General features: G+C 34.6%; 6 protein-coding genes, 1 long non-coding RNA gene and 6 other non-coding genes across 15 annotated transcripts; 1 reads left to right on the top strand and 12 right to left on the bottom strand.

The window, feature by feature from the left end:
• The first annotated feature begins 29 nt into the window (after positions 1–29).
• Positions 30–1,144, top strand: LOC659322 (acyl-CoA Delta(11) desaturase). The gene is made up of 3 exons (NM_001321669.1): positions 30–237; positions 318–837; positions 883–1,144. Exons 1-3 carry the CDS (start codon positions 30–32, stop codon positions 1,142–1,144), a joined length of 990 nt encoding a protein of 329 aa, NP_001308598.1.
• A 363-nt stretch (positions 1,145–1,507) lies between these two features.
• Positions 1,508–3,033, bottom strand: LOC107398048 (odorant receptor 22c-like). The gene is made up of 6 exons (XM_015980769.2): positions 2,955–3,033; positions 2,812–2,897; positions 2,197–2,765; positions 2,049–2,151; positions 1,847–2,002; positions 1,508–1,678 (listed from the first exon to the last, which is right to left on the bottom strand). The coding sequence occupies exons 1-6, from the start codon at positions 3,031–3,033 to the stop codon at positions 1,619–1,621; spliced, it is 1,053 nt and encodes a 350-aa protein (XP_015836255.1). The 3' UTR covers positions 1,508–1,618.
• A 151-nt stretch (positions 3,034–3,184) lies between these two features.
• On the bottom strand, positions 3,185–4,616 carry LOC103313324 (odorant receptor 4). Of its 2 annotated transcripts, XM_015980766.2 has the most exons (6): positions 4,404–4,616; positions 3,919–4,361; positions 3,765–3,866; positions 3,616–3,718; positions 3,425–3,571; positions 3,185–3,377 (listed from the first exon to the last, which is right to left on the bottom strand). In XM_015980766.2, exons 1-6 carry the CDS (start codon positions 4,614–4,616, stop codon positions 3,312–3,314), a joined length of 1,074 nt encoding a protein of 357 aa, XP_015836252.1. In that variant the 3' UTR covers positions 3,185–3,311. The 2 variants fall into 2 exon arrangements, with proteins under 2 accessions (XP_015836252.1, XP_015836251.1); XM_015980765.2 differs by having other exon boundaries at positions 3,919–4,616.
• On the bottom strand, positions 4,612–6,272 carry LOC107398047 (odorant receptor 85b-like). 2 transcript variants are annotated; one of them, XM_015980762.2, is made up of 6 exons: positions 6,177–6,272; positions 5,904–6,132; positions 5,271–5,863; positions 5,124–5,226; positions 4,869–5,027; positions 4,612–4,822 (listed from the first exon to the last, which is right to left on the bottom strand). In XM_015980762.2, coding segments are annotated over exons 1-6 (1,143 nt in total). In that variant the 5' UTR covers positions 6,179–6,272; the 3' UTR covers positions 4,612–4,765. The 2 variants fall into 2 exon arrangements, with proteins under 2 accessions (XP_015836248.1, XP_064214419.1); XM_064358349.1 differs by lacking the exon at positions 6,177–6,272 and having other exon boundaries at positions 5,271–5,856; positions 5,904–6,071.
• On the bottom strand, positions 6,246–8,117 carry LOC107397429 (odorant receptor 85b-like). The gene is made up of 5 exons (XM_015980763.2): positions 7,854–8,117; positions 6,967–7,526; positions 6,815–6,917; positions 6,405–6,560; positions 6,246–6,360 (listed from the first exon to the last, which is right to left on the bottom strand). Exons 1-5 carry the CDS (start codon positions 8,040–8,042, stop codon positions 6,286–6,288), a joined length of 1,083 nt encoding a protein of 360 aa, XP_015836249.2. The 5' UTR covers positions 8,043–8,117; the 3' UTR covers positions 6,246–6,285.
• A 789-nt stretch (positions 8,118–8,906) lies between these two features.
• Positions 8,907–8,966, bottom strand: Mir11642 (microRNA mir-11642). Its single transcript, NR_161896.1, has one exon. It is a non-coding gene; the product is annotated as a microRNA mir-11642 (primary transcript).
• Positions 8,967–9,003: 37 nt separating this feature from the next.
• Mir3858b (microRNA mir-3858b) lies at positions 9,004–9,094 on the bottom strand. The gene has a single exon (NR_161871.1). It is a non-coding gene; the product is annotated as a microRNA mir-3858b (primary transcript).
• Positions 9,095–9,102: 8 nt separating this feature from the next.
• Mir3851i (microRNA mir-3851i) lies at positions 9,103–9,194 on the bottom strand. Its single transcript, NR_161838.1, has one exon. It is a non-coding gene; the product is annotated as a microRNA mir-3851i (primary transcript).
• An 11-nt stretch (positions 9,195–9,205) lies between these two features.
• Mir3851j (microRNA mir-3851j) lies at positions 9,206–9,300 on the bottom strand. Its single transcript, NR_161839.1, has one exon. It is a non-coding gene; the product is annotated as a microRNA mir-3851j (primary transcript).
• Positions 9,301–9,327: 27 nt separating this feature from the next.
• Mir11625a (microRNA mir-11625a) lies at positions 9,328–9,442 on the bottom strand. The gene has a single exon (NR_161840.1). It is a non-coding gene; the product is annotated as a microRNA mir-11625a (primary transcript).
• Positions 9,443–9,533: 91 nt separating this feature from the next.
• Positions 9,534–9,697, bottom strand: Mir11626a (microRNA mir-11626a). The gene has a single exon (NR_161841.1). It is a non-coding gene; the product is annotated as a microRNA mir-11626a (primary transcript).
• Positions 9,698–10,547: 850 nt separating this feature from the next.
• Positions 10,548–11,062, bottom strand: LOC135266902 (uncharacterized). Its single transcript, XR_010335111.1, has 2 exons — positions 10,987–11,062; positions 10,548–10,935 (listed from the first exon to the last, which is right to left on the bottom strand). It is a non-coding gene; the product is annotated as an uncharacterized LOC135266902 (long non-coding RNA).
• A 1,341-nt stretch (positions 11,063–12,403) lies between these two features.
• Positions 12,404–16,232, bottom strand: LOC659524 (putative fatty acyl-CoA reductase CG5065). The gene is made up of 9 exons (XM_965823.5): positions 16,125–16,232; positions 14,562–14,771; positions 14,263–14,514; positions 14,065–14,210; positions 13,906–14,015; positions 13,660–13,852; positions 12,815–13,196; positions 12,646–12,764; positions 12,404–12,594 (listed from the first exon to the last, which is right to left on the bottom strand). The coding sequence occupies exons 2-9, from the start codon at positions 14,769–14,771 to the stop codon at positions 12,498–12,500; spliced, it is 1,509 nt and encodes a 502-aa protein (XP_970916.1). The 5' UTR covers positions 16,125–16,232; the 3' UTR covers positions 12,404–12,497.
• Positions 16,233–16,264: the final 32 nt, after the last annotated feature.

Genomic DNA, 16,264 nt, shown 5'->3' with positions numbered 1-16,264 from the left:
TAAATTTTTTCCGTCTCTATTAATAAAACATGAGACAAATTCAGGTCAGATTTGAATCACAAATCGGGCTTCTTTATTTAAAAACTAGTGCATTTCCGCGAACTATCATTTCGAGAAAAAAAATGTTAGAAATTGTTTGGAAAAACGTTTTTTCCTTCATTCTGTACCATTATCTCGCCTTCCATGGGCTGTTTTATCTCGTGACAGGACACACCCATTGGGCCACTTTCGCCTTCAGTAAGTACCATAACTTGTAGCTTTTTTATTTTTAATAAAAAAATACATAATTTATTTTCTTTTCACTAATTCAATGGTAGATTTGTTTTTGGCCCAATTGTCCAATCTGGGTACCATCTCAGGGGCCCATCGTTTATGGACCCATCGTTCGTACCAAGCCCAACTACCATTAAAACTTTTCCTCATGTTTTGTAATAACATAAGCAACCAAAACTCCATTTATGATTGGGTTAGAGACCACCGAGTTCACCACAAGTTTAGTGACACTGATGCCGACCCTCACAACATCAAGCGTGGCTTTTTTTTCGCCCATATGGGTTGGTTAATGGTTAGGAAGCACCCAGAAGTTACCATCAAAGGACAAACTTTGGATTTTAGCGACATAGATAGCGACAAATTAATACAATTCCAACGAAAATATTTCAAGTTTTTGGCGTTTTTTTGCTCCATTTTCCTACCAGTTGTAGTACCATGGTACTACTGGGGTGAGAACTGGTACGTTTCCTTGTGTATCACTTTTGTGCGCTATGTTGGTACTTTGCATGGTACCTGGTTGGTTAATAGTGCCGCCCATGTCTATGGTACCCGGCCTTACGACAGGTATCATCTTATATGGTAGTACCAAAAGTATTTTTACCATTTTAGTGACATTAAACCGACGGAGAATCCAATCGTGGCTTATATTACCATGGGTGAGGGTTGGCATAACTACCATCACACCTTCCCATGGGACTACCGAGCTTCAGAATTTGACAGTTTCAATGGCAATGTCAATACAGTATTTATCAATTTTATGGCAAAAGTTGGACTAGCCCATGGTTTAAAAACGGCATCACTTAGTCTGATCCAGCGAAAAAAACTGAAAAGTACCAATAGTACTACGAATAAAAAACAATTGCAAAAATAAATTTCTTATTTATTTAATTTAACAATTCACCTAACATTAAAAAAACTAACAATCACATCGGTTTGAAACGCGATGGTTTGGCAAAAACATAAGAAAATTCGAAGTGGTACCGTTGCCTTGTAGGCACGATGTGACCATGAACGATGGGCTCCTGATGTTATGCCTTGACCAGCAAGTACCGAAAGTACTATTGCTGTAAGGTTTTGTCTTCTTGGATTTTTTGTTGGTACTACTTACCCCAAAGTACTGTCTTGACGTGGATTTGGAGGGTGCAAAGGTGGTAAAGGCCATTCAAGGCCATAAGGTGGTACAAGAGGAATAAAATTACGTTCTTGTAAACGATTAACATTTTGATAGTGACAATTCAATGCAAGTGTCTTTATTTTATAAGTTCAATGATTTGAATTACAAATTTATAGAACGGTACTATTTGCATACAGACAACACGGAACGAATACAATTTGTGTCATTTTTCTAGTTTTGGTAAACCATAGTGTTTAAGTACGTGTAGAAAGAGAGAGCCGTCTTAAAAATCTGAAAAACAATATTAAGGTAGTACCACTATAGTCTACCAGAAATAAGCAAGTCTTTCACATTTTTGTGAACTTTTAGGTACTTTACTAGATTTTTCTTCAATTTTAATACGTTATTTTAAAGAGCAGGTAATTTTACGGTAGTAGTACCGCACATTTTAGGTGGTACCTTTGTAAAAGTCTCCATCTTGATCCAAACCAGCCCAAGTCCGTTAAAAACTACCTTTTTCTGTGACCTGACAATAACCAACGCAATATCTCTCCTAGTACCACAATTAAAGTCGTACCAAGGTGCCTTGTAAACTGCATTACCAACATTTTCGGACTGGAACCATAAATTATTTTGGTACCATCATTTCAATCCGACTCACACTTTCGGAAATCAACTGTGCCGTGAAACAATAAATTCCAGTCTCAATGATTTGCATAATAAAATAGGTCAAACACTTGATTTTGTTCAAAAGACCAAACTCTCTGGAAATTGATATGAAAAATTGGACGAGTTGTAGAAAAAATTACGGCTGCGATGTTATGAAGAGCTGCATACAGGACGTAGCAATGGCCACTAGATACTGAGTCAGGAAAATTCCGCTCGACATTCGATTGATATTTTGGCAATAATTGATCAGAAAATTGTGATAATCGACCAGTTTGCGGAATTCGTGACGCACCCGTTTCGAATCCATCTTCAGGTCGATTGTCTCAAACTTGTGAGCGAGCAGTTTAAACTGAATGGAAACTGGAGTTGTGATTGAAAAAAACAAAGTATCGACACCCCAAATACTTGACATAATGCCTGGTGTGATTGTCATGAAAATGACAAAAAAAATATAGTATGTGCCTCGTGGTACGTACATAAAAACTGGCAATTGTCCCGTGATTATGGGCTGTATCAGAAAACTGATCACAACCAAGAGACTATAACCCAAATAGGACTTAATTATAGTCAAACTTTTTGTTAAAATTCTGACACATTTTTGACGCACTGTCATTTCAAAAGTGTCAATTGGCCAAAATTTTGACCGCTCTTGAATCAACATAGCTAGAGTGTCTTTATGCAAATGCAAATTCACATATTTGCTAGCAATCTGCAAAAATAGTCAAAAAGAAATCAAAAATTGTCAAATCACTCACATGAAGATATAGCACAATTGTCAAAATACTGTCAATCGTGTAGTAGATATTTTCGTACGAGAGGTAAATCTGCGTGATTGCGAGACCTAAAATTGTGCCAAAGCCCGCAAAATTGTACAAAAATAAAAATTTCGCTACTAAACGATCATTTTGGGGGTGTAAACCCCCGAGAGATATCCATTTAAAGGGGTAGAAAGTCAAACGCTCCCAAGCGTCCAACATTTTACTTTACACTGATTGTGCGATGAAATTTTCAAGTCTGTTATTAAGGATCAGGATTTAGGGGTGGGTTAGAACGCCCCTTTAGTCGAGGGGTGATTTATAATAGATGAGGTGCAACCTGTGCACGAAACGACCTTGAACTAAAAATCAATTGAAAAAAGGCTCAAATTGCTTTATTACAACACTTATTACAACCTCAGCAAGCACACAGCCCTAATTTAAAGTTATACATATGCAAAAACTAAATAGTTGTAACGTTGTTATTTGGTTGTCTAATTTTAGTTCTTTTCAAATGCTACCATCGTGTTCAAATAACTATAAAACGACAGCGCGGTTTTGAAAATCTACAAAACTTAGTCAATATTTACAAAAATCGTGTTTTTTTTTGTACCTGTGTGAACGTTTTCAAGTTAATTGCAACCAAACCAAGTCCGTTAAAAACCACCTTTTTCTGCGTCTTGGCAATAACCAAAACGACCGATTTTCGTGGTACTTTGTACCACTGTGAATTATACACAGCGATGCCAACTTTTTCGGCCTAAAACCATCAATTTATAAAAAAAAACACCAAAAAAAATTTACAGCATCAGAAATCATTTCGGCATTGAAGCAATAAATCGCAGTTTCGATCACTTCGCCAAAACAATAACCCAAACATTTTAGTTTGTTGGGGAGTAAAAATTCCCTAAGGAAAAAAATTAGTTTTTTTACAACTTTGGTACTAGTGGTACTTTTGCGAAACTATAAACAACTGCATGCAGATTATGGCCGTGGCTACGATCACTTGATTGAGGAAGATCGGTTCAATGTATTTGTTCAAGTCGTTGCAATATCTGAAAAAAAGCGTACCACAGGAAGCAACAAACGGACCAATGCTTTGCTCACTTTATTAGAAAATTGTGATAATCGACGAGTTTTTTCAACTGTTGGGGTTTGAACTTTTCGAATTTGTGTGCTAGTAATTGAAATTGTATAATAACGGGAACACAAAGTGAGCAAAAAATTAAATCAGAACCGTAGATACTTCCAATTATGACCGGAATCAAGTACCAGTAGACTGAATTGATGTAATGGAACCAACCAGACGGTACGTACACACGTACCGGTAAATCCCCTGTTAGAATCGGTTGTAGAAAAAAATTCATTATTACTAGAAACGTAACGATTATAAAATAGCGAATAAATTTCGTTGTGTTGGTCAAAATCTGGTCAAATTTTTTGGCGAGTTTTGGTTCAACATTATCAATAGGCCAGAATTGTTTTTGGCGTTCTAGCAGCTCTTTCAGTGTTTTTTTCTTGAAGAAAAGTGTCGGGTATTTACCCAATAACTGGAAAAAACAGTCAAGTGTGAAAAAAAATCTGTTACTTACATGAATGTAGAGAAAGACAGTTTGTAAGTTTTCGATCGCTTCAAAAACATTACTATCGTAAGTTTTGGAAATTCCAATAATGGCAAGCGTTAAAATCGCCAAAAAACACGAATAATTCACCACAAAATAAACATTAAGAAGCTTATTGTTTGAGTTTGGGTGCAAACCACAAACTTTGAGCAATTTAAGAGAATAATAACTCGGATCGTTCATTTTTCACTGCGCCTAGCCACCTATTCGATTTATTTAAATACTGAACGCTGTACAATTAATTAAATTTTAAAATAAGTGAAATTACAAAGCACTGAAATTAATTACAAAGCCGCTAAGTTTAATTATTTAGGTATGTGTGGTCGCTTTAATTAATTTAATACAACGTTGTGGAGATAACTGTAGAATGAGAGGGCGGTTTTAAAAATCTGGAAACGATTTTTATGCACGGAAATTCTCATATCAAGTGGAAACCTGAGTGAAAGTTTTCAAATTGATCCAAACGAAACCAAAACCGCTGAAAACTATGCGATTCTGCGAACGCGCAATTATGAGAGTTATGGCGTGTCGTACTTCGGGATCGTCTGATTCGTACCAGAGGGAGTCGTAAGCCGCATTTCCGACGTCTTCGGACTGAAAAAAGCATTAAAACACTTATTTTAGGATTGCAATGGTCATTAGAACAAAAAATACCGAAAAAATTTTTGGCGTTTTTTGAGTAGTACTTACCGCATCTGAGATTAATTCAGCATTGAAGCAAAAAATAGCAGTTTCGATAATTTCCATAAAGGAATACCCGACACATTTAATTTTATTTGGCAGTTTAAACCCTCTACAAAAAATTTTAAGTGGTAGTACTTTTGGTGCACGTCGTACTTTTGTGACACTACAAACAGTTGGACACAAATAATTCCAACCGAAAGCAGAAACTGGTTGAGAAAAATGCCGTTATTGAACTTATTCATTTCGTTACAATACTCAAACAAAAAATTCTGGTGGTCTACTAGCTCTTTCAAATTTTTTTTGAAAATTTTCCTACTCTTTTGATTATTAAGTTTGGTGTTTTCGATTTTCCAGTTTTGTATTTTCCGTGCCAAAAGTCGAAATTGCACAATAACTGGAACACTTATTGCGCAAAAAAGTGCATCTGAACCGTAAATACTGGCAACAATGCATGGTGCCAAAGGCCAGAACCCAAAATGGATGTAGTAGTACCACCCATCTGGTACGTAAACACTGACTGGCAAATCGCCATGGGTGAGGTATGGTTGCATGTAGAAGCTGAAAACCACACAGCTGGTGCAAAACATGAAGGTGTTGACGAACTTGGAGGTTTTTTTGAGCAGTTGTTGGAACTGCTCGATGGTACTTAAGTCGAACGTCTCCAATTGGAGGAAATGGGTGCGTTGGGCAAGGAGATGGGACAGGATGGGTTTGCTGTAGAACAAGACGAAGTGTTTGCCTAAAATCTGAGCCAATGGTTGGTTTTTGGTACCACTTGGTACTCACATGTATGTAAATAAAGGTACTTTGGAGACATTCAACCACTGTGTTAATATCGTTGTCTAAAGCGCCGAAAATTGCACCAATGGTTGCCAAAACTATAACAGCAGACACAATAGTACAGTTCATCCAGAAAAAAAAGACCAAAAATGGGGTGACTTTAACGTCCGGGTGCACACCAGCTGCTTTAAAAATTTTCAAAATATAGTAAGTTGGGTCTAGTTGTTTATTCGACCTGAAAAATGACTCGTATCAGACGTTATGACCGTTGTGACTCACATTTTGTGGACGTCTAACAACAAGAGTGAAGAAAATAAGTCAAGAACTGTAATTATTGTGACAGCTATGTGTGTAATTAAGTGATCGATAGTGACATCCGTGTGTTGTTTCAATTATTTAGCATTTTTTCATCCACTGTGACCGTATTTAAGTAACTGGTGAAGGAGAGAGTGGCTTTAAAAACCTACAATTGTGTTAATTACCCGAAAAAAAATTGAAATTTGTTACTTGTGTGAACGTCATCATATTGATTCGGACCAGTCCGTAGCCACTGAAAGTGACTTTTTTTTGGGCTCGTACGATAATTAAGATCAAACTTCGGCGAATTTTGCTTTCGGATTCGTACCATAATGAGTCGTAAGCTGCTTTACCGACGTTCTCTGACTAAAAATAATAATAAAAAATTTTTTTGGGTACGGTCCTGGACTTTGGGGGTGCCCCAAAGAAATCTGGTTGAATTTTGCTTTGTTTGTTATGCAAGTGGGCAAAAAATTGGGCTTTAATTGGCAAGAATAAGAGAGTTATTGAGGTGGGGTCAATTTTGTGCCCACCCTGTATGCAATAAAAAAATCAGATTAAAAATATTATTTAAATAAACGATAAAAACAATTACCAAAATTTTATAAAAAATAACTCACAGCGTCTGAGATTAGTTCACAATTGTAGCAAAAGATGGCAGTATCCAAAAACTGACTCACGATAAAACCTGCATACTTGATTTTATCTACGAACGGATAATCGCTAAAAATGCAAAATTAAAAACAATTACCAAATTGTAGCATATTATTACTTTGCAGCGATAAAAATCAAAATACAACAAACTGAAATCGTGATAAAAAACTCAAAAAGTAGCACCCCGTTCGAATACCGATTAATTCTCGTGCAATAATCAATCAGAAAGTTATGATAATCGACCAAATGTTTCAAATCACGTTGAAACTTTTCGCTTTTGAAGTCCAAATTTTGGATACGATGAGCCAAAAGTTTGAACTGAATTGTGACTGGAATACAAATAGCGCAAAACATCGAAGTGACTCCGTAAACACTGACGAACAAAGGCGGTGTCATGTACCAATAAACCAAATACAAGTAGTAAAACCACCCTTCAGGCACGTAGATTTTCATTTGGAGTTCGTGGAAAATAAACGGCTGGACATAAAAAACTGCGGCTAAAACTATGGCATAATTTTTGTAATTTCGGATAAAATTCGAGCTTGTGTGCATTATTTTGGCACAATCGGTGCGAATTTGGCCCTCAAAGTGCTCCAAAAGCCAGAAGTTTGAGCGCTTTTCCAACAGCCAGGCAAGGGATGGTTTATTGCGATAATTGACGACGTAGCGAAAGAGTGTCTAAAACCAGAAATGCAAGCTTTTTTTCAACATTTATTGATTAAAAATTATTTGACTGGCGTATACCGGATGTTTCAGCTTGATATTCGTACGCTTGTAACTTTTTTATTTTTAAAATATTCTTAAATAAATTGACGAAGTATACCAAAAAATTTGTACTTGAGCCTAAATTAAAAAATGTTTATAATAATTATTGTGATAAAATAATATATATTTTGTACTTTTTATTTTTTTTATATTTATATTTATCACATATTTATATTTTTCATCATTTTTCAAAAAAAAACTACACTGTAACACCCTGTATTTAAACTTAGCCAAACTTACCAAGGTCATGAACAAAACTGAAGACAGCGCTTCAATAGCGCGATAAATGTCGCACTTGACTGAAACGCCAACTTCCAAAATTGCCAAAAATAGTAGAAAAATGAAAAAGAATAAATTGAGATAGTGGTGGTAGAAAAATTTGACAATTTTCAGCTTGGTATAAGGGTGCAAGCCGGCGCTTTTCAGCATCAGTTCGGGGTAGAATGAGAGGGTTTCGGGCCTGAAAAATTGTTTCAGTTTACATGGAAGTGACTTAGTTTAAATTGAGCACATTTTATTGACTGTTGTGTTTGCATACGAGAAACGAGTTTATAAGTAAGCAATTTTGACGATTAATAATTTAATTAATTGGGTGAAATTGCCAAGGAAGGCTAATTGCACACACATGACGTTTGAATTTGAATAATTTAAGGCCGTTTTAACTGTTTTTATTGATTGGCTTTTGTGGGTCATTAAAACAGTCTATACTTGGGAATTTTTTTTTGGTTAATTAAAGCATTTCTTAATTTCCAAAAATTCAAAAACGTTTTTGCAAAGTTTCATACCTTTTCAACCTTCTCGAGTTATTAAAAGTGCAAAAAAGTCAATTGCTTCGATTTATGAATTTCAATTTTTCCAATTTTTGTCGCGATTTTGGTCAATTTTTGGTGCCCGGAACATTTATCGAGCAATAGCTCCGGAACTATTAGAGATAACCCCATGAAGTGTATTATCGTTGGAAAGCTCTTTAAATTATCTATTTTTTTCAAAAAAGACTATTGTTCTCCGACTAATAGTTTTCGAGTAAATTGCTGATAAATTCATAACTATAAAACTATTGGGAATTTGGCAATTTTCTCGATGACAATCGATTCCCCAGATTATTTTGCATAGACTAGGAACAAAATAGTTTTCCTTTTTCGAATAGTTTTGCCGTAATCGCGAAAATAAAAAAAATAAATAAAAAATGTTAACTCCTTCCTGTAACTGAAACTCTAAGACTTTGATCAACAAACAAAAAACCGTCTTGAAATTAAGTTTAAATTGAAAAATTGATGAATTGTGATAAGTTTTTAAGGCAACATCAATCGTACCATGATTGAAACTGAAACATGGTACGATCAAATGTTTCCATAAAATCAAATCAAGTGTGCACACTCTTGTTACGAAGAATAAATTTGCATTTATTAGAGAAGCTAAAGAGTTTCATTCTTTTTTACACAACGAAAAATCTTCGCTTCTCTAAAAACAACAAACTGTGTTATTGTTGAAATGGAATTTATCAGTGAGCCGACATGGGCCGTACTATGTTCAAAAAATTCACAGTACCACCCCATATCCACTCAATGTTAAATTCAATGAATTTAATTATCGAATTTAAATTTGTTAACAAGTTGATTCGGAACGTACTATGCGTATCTTCAAACATAGTACCACCCCAAATCAACTCATCACCATATTTATTATTTATCCGGTAGCAGAAAAAATAAAGTATGTATTCCAGGAGTATTCAAAAGCGAGTCTCAGGAGACATTAGCAGTATTATGAATAATGCCACAGAAACACCACTCATGTCTACTTAAAATCAATTTTGAATCAAGTTGGTTAATTGACAGATTTGTGATTTTTGTAAAATTGACACTTTAGCATATCATGTTGCAAAAAATTACAAGAAAATGCCCAAGTCTCAATTTACACCAATCCACTTCAAAGATAAGAAAAATAAAACACAAAATTCGGAGGTGGCTCCGTTTCTCGGCCTACTTGATCAACTCATGAACCAATTCAACATGAGCTAAATCAATCATGCCAACAAACAAAACCAAAATCTTGACGAAAATCATGACTTACCCCTGGCAGGTTTCACCATCAATCTGATGGCTTGAGGCCAAAATTTCGGGCTTATATTGGCCAACCCCCCGGGGTTGAGGGAGAGTGGGGTTGGAGTGAAAGTTATTTTGACACTTTTTTGCAAAAACATTATTTTTTTCGTGTTATTTTGGCAAATTTTCGGTATTTTCTACTGATTTTGAGAACTAAAATTAGTGCTAGATAATTATTTTTGGGTCTTTGTGTTGCATTTATTGTGATTTTTTATTTCATCTTATAAGTTTCTCATCTAAAGATAAAACGTTGATTGATTTATGAATTTGAAGACATAGTTTTGTTGCAAAAGAGATTTTTTTAACAAAAGTTGATAAAATTAAATAATATCTTCAAGGTTAAGTAGGTTATTTTTTTAATCTTTTTGACTTATTTTAATCAAGCATTAGTTGATAACCAAAATTTTGAGATAAATACGCAACTTTTATTTATTTCTGTTTCAGTGAGCACAAATTTAAAGTAATTTTATACAATTATTTTATATAGTAATCAAAATAAACGAATTTTTTTCTCAAGGTCAGCATGTTCCTTTGACCAAATTGTTATTTCACTCAGCATTTTCTCAGAAAAAAGTTGTTACTTTTTAATTTTGTATTAAAAAATCCTTTGCCACAAGTATTAAGTAATTTATGCAACAGTTTCCTTGGTAACCATTATTTATGGTGCAAAACGAACAAAATCTTTTATTTTCTCAAGGTCAACATTCCAAATGGCTATTTTAACGTCAAAACAGTCTTGAAAACCTTTCCTTTTTTTCAGACTTTAATTATTAGTTTTTATTTTTGTTTGTTTTGTTTATAATTGTTTACAAATGAAATAAAACCAAAGTCATAATTCGTAAAATTTTATTTAAATTACAACAATTCTCACAATCAAAAAGGTAAATACCGGCGTAATTACCAGCCTTCTTACATAATTTATTCAACAATCGTTATTCGTTTCATATCGATTCGAAAATCAAACGACAAGTTACACCTCTCACATTTGTTAAATTATTCAAACACTTTTCTAAATAAATAACAAGAGGATTAAACCACGGAATTTCAACCACCAACCCTAACTTTCCCTTAATCCCCAGTAAGTGATAAGTGGATTAGAGGCCTAAGTGAAGTTTTTCACAGCCACCTGCGCTAACTTTTTCTCAGTATTCTCGAAATTCCTAATGACCCTGGTCATTAAATTCGTTCCACGAAACAATTTCACTAAATCGGGTTGCAAACTAGAAAAACAACAAAATAAATCGCTCTGGAATAAGTTAACAACAACTCACAACAAAATGTTGTGGCCCGTCTCAGGGTGCTGTGCCCACACGTGGCCTAATAGTATTATCATCAAAAGAAGTAACATTTTGACTAAAAAATTCGCATTTATCCTTTGATATTTATTCGAATCAAATAAGTTGGCACGCGATTAAGACGTGCCGCCATCTGTGATGCAACAACTCGATCTATTACAGTTTTCTACTTGGAGATTAAATTAAGTAAATTGTGATTGAAAATTGCATAATTTTTCAACAAAAAAAATCATAACTTGAAAACTAACAGTCGTAGAGCAAAACGGTTTGTTCCATTGAATTCAGCGGCTCATTTTCTCTATTATACCAACATTTAACGAGATCTAAAGTTTTAAAATTTTTTGCTAAAAATTAAGATAGGTATTTCTTATAGTGGAACATTTTATTCAACAAAAAAATTCATAACTCGAAAACTAAAAGCTGTAGAGCAATGCGGTTTATTCCATTGAATTCAGCGGCTCATTTTCTGTATTATGCCAACATTTAACGAGATCTAAAGTTTTAAAATTTTTTGCTAAAAATTAAGATAGGTATTTCTTATAGTGGAACATTTTATTCAACAAAAAAAAAATCATAACTCGAAAACTAAAAGTCGTAAAGCACTGGGGTTTGTTCCATTGAATTCTACGGCTCATTTTACATATTATATCAATTAAAAATTTAAAATTTTTTTTCCTTAATTTTGCTATTTATGGTGAACAGTTTTATTCAACAAAAAAATTCATAACTCGAAAACTAAAAGCCGTAGAGCATTGCGGTTTGTTCCATTGAATTCAGCGGCTCATTTTCTGTATTATACCAACTTTTCACGAGATTTAAAATTTTCAATTTTTTTGCTAAAATTTCCTGAGTATTACACTTACCTTCAAAGTGATGAAAAAATAAAAAAATTTTAAACTCACTTCAGCAAATTTTTATGGACTTCTTTATGTCTTAACAACCCACAAAAGTTGTTTTTAGTCCACAAAAAGTTCATTTGTTCGATTTTTTGATGTTTGATTTTTTCAATTTTCATCGCAGTTTTTGTCGATTTTGGGTACCCGGAACGTTTGTCGAGCAATAGCTCCGGAACTATTAGAGATAACCCCATGAAGTGTAATATCGTTGGAAAGCTCTTTAAATTATCTATTTTTTTCAAAAAAAAAATTGATGTCCGACTTGGAGTTTTCGAGAAAATGCAAATAAAAGCAAAAATTAGATCATATACTCAAAAATTCATAACTAAAAAACTACTGGGAATTTGGCAATTTTCTCGATGCCAATTGATTCTCCGGATCATTTTGCATAGGTATGGATGAAAATAGTTCCACTTTTTGGAATAGTTTTACAGTAATTAAAAAAATAATCGAAAATTATAGTTCGAGATACAGGTAGTGGTAAAAAAACTCAGTCAACAAATATAAAAAACTGTATTTGGTCGTCTTTTTGTGCACTATTTACAAAATACTAATCACAATCACCAATTTGCTAAGTGGTACTTGTTGGTACTAGAATCCAAAAATTGGGATAAGAAAAAATCTCCAAACCAGATACATCAAGCCAAAAATAATCAACGACTTGCAAATCCTATCCACACAGTACATCCTGTAACGAATTTTATTAATACAAAATTATGGTACTTTCGGTGGTACCTACACTTTCATGTGCCTTTTAGCCGCCGGAATCGTATCATCCGTCTCGTTTAAAATATACAACCTGGCCGATTTGACACAATTGTAGAAATAATCCTCGTAACTAATCCCATCTCCATCAACCTTGAAGCAAAAAGGTGGTACCACTTCTTATAGTACCAAAACCTTCATACCTTGTACAACTGTCGTTCTTTTTCTGTCATCAATTTCCGGGCTTTGAACGAGCCTTCATTGTCAAAATCCCACTGTCTGTTAGCATAGTACTCGAAAACGTCGTACCCTTTAAGGATCCTTCGTTGTACCCGTTTGAGTACCGGTTTATACCCAAGACATACAAGGAGTATATCAACGATAACTGCCGGTACCCATTGGTAAAAAAAGAAGGCTAAGTTGTGGGCGAGACGTGAACGTTTCATGGAACCACCAGGGTACCAAAACACCCCGTTTAAGGGAATTCGGTTATAGACAGTATCACGACCAATGTCCAACATTTCTTGGAAGGTTAGCTTATATTCAGCCGAGCTCGTTATGTTATAAAAGATGCGTTCCGAAGATCTGAAAATAAATAGTAGTACCTTGCTTTTAACAAAATTGGTGGTACCACCAAAATCAAACTTACAAATTGCTGTTTTTTAAACTTCAGTTACAATTCGAAAATAAATAAATTAAAAATAAGTTTAAATTTTTTATTTTAGGTAGTACCACTTTATGTATTAGTAAAATTAAAGTAAAAAAATGCAAATTTAGCCGATTTTTTATTGTTAAATCGCTTGTAACGTTTCAAAAACGTAAAATAACATGTGGTACTAAATGGTACCACCACGTGAAAATCGTTGGCAAAGAACCTATTTTGCATATTTCAACACCAGAGGTTAAATGGGTCGGTGCCAGCTCACAGAACAGCTGGAAAAGCCATAATCTTACGTAAAAGTTACAACTTTCCTCCGAAAAATTACATAAAGAAATAGATTTGACCCAATTTTTTTCATCTAGACAAGTGAAAGCGGTCATGGCTTACTTGAGCACGAGACGATCACAAGCACTTCCGATCATGACGTTGACTACGATATCAACTGGGACGTAATCAGCGTAGGCTTCGCTTCGCCCATACATGGTACGAAGTACCCCTTTTCCGGCGGCTATCAAAAGTCCCATGGGACCATTAATGTTGTCGGTCCACCCAGGGATGGGTTCTTTCAAAATTGGCATAACTAGAATTAATTTAAAAAAAATTGAAAAAAAAGTATTTATTGGTACTACTTACTTATGGAAGGTCGTAAAATAATGAGAGGGATTTTGCCGACTTGATCGTGGACTAAAGCCTCGCCCAAAGCCTTGGTGAAGGCGTAACTGTTGGGCCACTCTTCCAAAAGTCTAAAATTTAATTTTGAAAAAAGTGGTACCATTTTTTCAAAAAACTCACTTTGGGGCAATACTGTTTACAGCTTCGTTGCTCATCAATTCGCATGATTTTATGATGCTATGAGGGTCAGCTGGGGGCGGGTACGCCTTCTCGTAAAGCACTCTCTCGTTCAAGTGACAATAAGCCGTAGAAAGATGGACAAAATTCTACAAAAAAATTATTTCTAATTTTTAAAAAAAATATTGAAGACAGTAGTACCAAAAGTTTTTTGCACTCTTTTGCCAGCTCGAGCATAAGTTTGGTACCTCTGACATTAAGTAGTACCGCAGGTTTCAAATCCATATCAAAACGAATGGTGGCGGCGCAATGAAAAATAAACTCACACTCCGCCGCCAATTTTTGGCGGTCGCTGGTACTCAAGGCCAGGCCGGGGGCGGCAATGTCCCCCGACACAAACTCCACCCGCTTGACGATGTCATCGCCACGTGTTTTTTTGGCCAACTCGAAAAGCTAAAAGAATATATTACATTTTTTTATACAAGTTTTTGAGGTGGTACCGGATCGGCAAAAAGTGCAGCTCGTCGTTCCGTCGGAGATTTGCCTTTTTTAGGTCGTACCAGAACGTAGATTTTCTTCACATCGAGACAGCGTAGTATCTTTTCAATGAGTACTTTGCCCACAAAACCAGTACCACCTGTTATAAGTAAGGTACGACCGACGAGGGTTTCGGCAATGCGGTCACGGTTCTGGTCGATTTCCGTTGCCATCTGGAAGTACGAAGGTCAAGGTTAGTGGTACCGCTTTATTTTTTACTCAAAACGGTAATTGTAATTTATTAAAATTATAACAAAAAGGCTTAACTGTTGACCAAAATGTGGTACTTATGTCGTACTATTGGCGATATCTTCCAAACTATCAATTGCAGAGTTATAATTCGTTTATATTTTAAATTTTTGTTTAATTCTGAACAAAATTTCATTAACAAATCATTTCAAGGTACTATCACATATCGGCACAATCAGTCCTACAAAATATTTGCACTGCAAATTTTTACTTAAAACGTTTAAATACTTGTAAAATTGTGCCCACAGTTGCAGTTAACGACGTTAAAAAAATTAATTGGGTAGTACCACAAGGTAAAAAAAACAATTCTAAACAACAAGGATAAAATTATTAGCATTAAAATTGCTTAGAACGGCACTAAATTGTATTTTTGTAAATTTTGACCAAAAGAGTAAAATAAAAAATGGTACTCACATCGTACTATTAACTATATTTGCCAAACTATCAAACGCAGATCAATATTTTTTTAGATTTTAAATTTTTATTTAAATCTGAACAAGATGTGATTATTATTTAGACAACAACTTCTAAATAATATGAAGGTACTGCCGTATACAAGCAGTAAAAATTTCATTTGTTTTTCGTCAAATCAATAACTTTAATTTAAGAATTAAACTTTTTTGCATTTAATAATATAAAAACTAAGCCATTTTATATGTGAAAAATGAGGTAGGGTATTCGAGGTACCACCAAAATTAACTAAAAATGTTTTATCGTCTGTTTTAAACAAATTATTTAGGAATCACGATTCTTCACAAATTACGTAAGTACCACCAAATTCCGTCACGTTTTTGCTCTTTTGGTGGAAAGTAGTAACATCGTAACAATTTGCTTTACGTAAAATTACTCAAGTTTATTATAATATTAAGACAAATTCCAGGAACAAATTAACGTGGTACTACCTAATTATTATCTTACAAAAAATTTGGAAAGTCTCTAAATTGCCAAAAATAGCTAACAGGCCATTAATAACTCGTTTACAAATGACTTCTTGGTAAAACCCATAATGGTAGGTACTTGTTTACACGCTGGTCAAAAGAGCCAGTGTCAAGGTACTTCCCTGTCTTAAGTCCATTGCTAATGCTACGCACTAGAGCGAAAAAAGTGGTACCATCCTTCAAAACCCGTTCAAATTGCGTAAATACTCCGACTTTCTCTGACCATCTCGCGTCTGGTCAGCCACAATAATTTCCGAATATTTTTACGGCCGGTTATTACATAACGCGTTAAGCAATACGGAAATAAAAGTTGGGAAAAAAAACGAAAATTCGACTTACCTGTAGTGGTACTACTCTCTCAAAAAATCGAAAAAATAGCAACTAATAATTTTTTGAACTCGTCTAACGCAGTCTGAGTCGAAACTAACCAAACTGCCTCAACTTAGGTACTATTATTAAAGTGGGGGAAACCCCCTCCA

Source organism: Tribolium castaneum, chromosome 8 (genome assembly GCF_031307605.1).
Source record: "Tribolium castaneum strain GA2 chromosome 8, icTriCast1.1, whole genome shotgun sequence".
NCBI classification, from domain to species: Eukaryota; Metazoa; Arthropoda; class Insecta; order Coleoptera; family Tenebrionidae; genus Tribolium; species Tribolium castaneum.
This window is presented reverse-complemented; position numbering and strand designations above follow the sequence as displayed.

Bases quoted from the DNA above. Each gene is read 5' to 3' on its own strand.
- LOC107397429 (XM_015980763.2), bottom strand. From the start codon at position 8,042: ATGCTGAAAAGCGCCGGCTTGCACCCTTATACCAAGCTGAAAATTGTC. The intron at 7,527-7,853 runs GTAAGTTTGGCT...TTCTGGTTTTAG, and splicing joins CAGTTTTGTTCATGACCTTG to ACACTCTTTCGCTACGTCGT. The intron at 6,918-6,966 runs GTAATAATATGC...TTGCATTTTTAG, and splicing joins TTGATTTTTATCGCTGCAAA to CGATTATCCGTTCGTAGATA.
- LOC103313324 (XM_015980765.2), bottom strand. From the start codon at position 4,616: ATGAACGATCCGAGTTATTATTCTCTTAAATTGCTCAAAGTTTGTGGT. The intron at 3,867-3,918 runs GTGAGCAAAGCA...GCTTTTTTTCAG, and splicing joins TATCACAATTTTCTAATAAA to ATATTGCAACGACTTGAACA. The intron at 3,378-3,424 runs GTACAAAAAAAA...TAAGTTTTGTAG, and splicing joins ACTTGAAAACGTTCACACAG to ATTTTCAAAACCGCGCTGTC.
- LOC659322 (NM_001321669.1), top strand. From the start codon at position 30: ATGAGACAAATTCAGGTCAGATTTGAATCACAAATCGGGCTTCTTTAT. The intron at 238-317 runs GTAAGTACCATA...ATTCAATGGTAG, and splicing joins TTGGGCCACTTTCGCCTTCA to ATTTGTTTTTGGCCCAATTG. The intron at 838-882 runs GTATCATCTTAT...TTACCATTTTAG, and splicing joins GGTACCCGGCCTTACGACAG to TGACATTAAACCGACGGAGA.
- LOC107398048 (XM_015980769.2), bottom strand. From the start codon at position 3,033: ATGTTGGACGCTTGGGAGCGTTTGACTTTCTACCCCTTTAAATGGATA. The intron at 2,152-2,196 runs GTAATTTTTTCT...ATCAATTTCCAG, and splicing joins CTCTTCATAACATCGCAGCC to AGAGTTTGGTCTTTTGAACA. The intron at 2,003-2,048 runs GTGAGTCGGATT...TTATGGTTCCAG, and splicing joins CACAGTTGATTTCCGAAAGT to TCCGAAAATGTTGGTAATGC.
- LOC659524 (XM_965823.5), bottom strand. From the start codon at position 14,771: ATGGCAACGGAAATCGACCAGAACCGTGACCGCATTGCCGAAACCCTC. The intron at 14,016-14,064 runs GTGAGTTTTTTG...ATTAAATTTTAG, and splicing joins GTAAACAGTATTGCCCCAAA to ACTTTTGGAAGAGTGGCCCA. The intron at 12,765-12,814 runs GTATGAAGGTTT...TTTTGCTTCAAG, and splicing joins AAGAACGACAGTTGTACAAG to GTTGATGGAGATGGGATTAG.
- LOC107398047 (XM_015980762.2), bottom strand. The intron at 5,864-5,903 runs GTGAGTACCAAG...CCATTGGCTCAG, and splicing joins GTACCTTTATTTACATACAT to ATTTTAGGCAAACACTTCGT. The intron at 4,823-4,868 runs GTTTCCACTTGA...AATCGTTTCCAG, and splicing joins ATTTGAAAACTTTCACTCAG to ATTTTTAAAACCGCCCTCTC.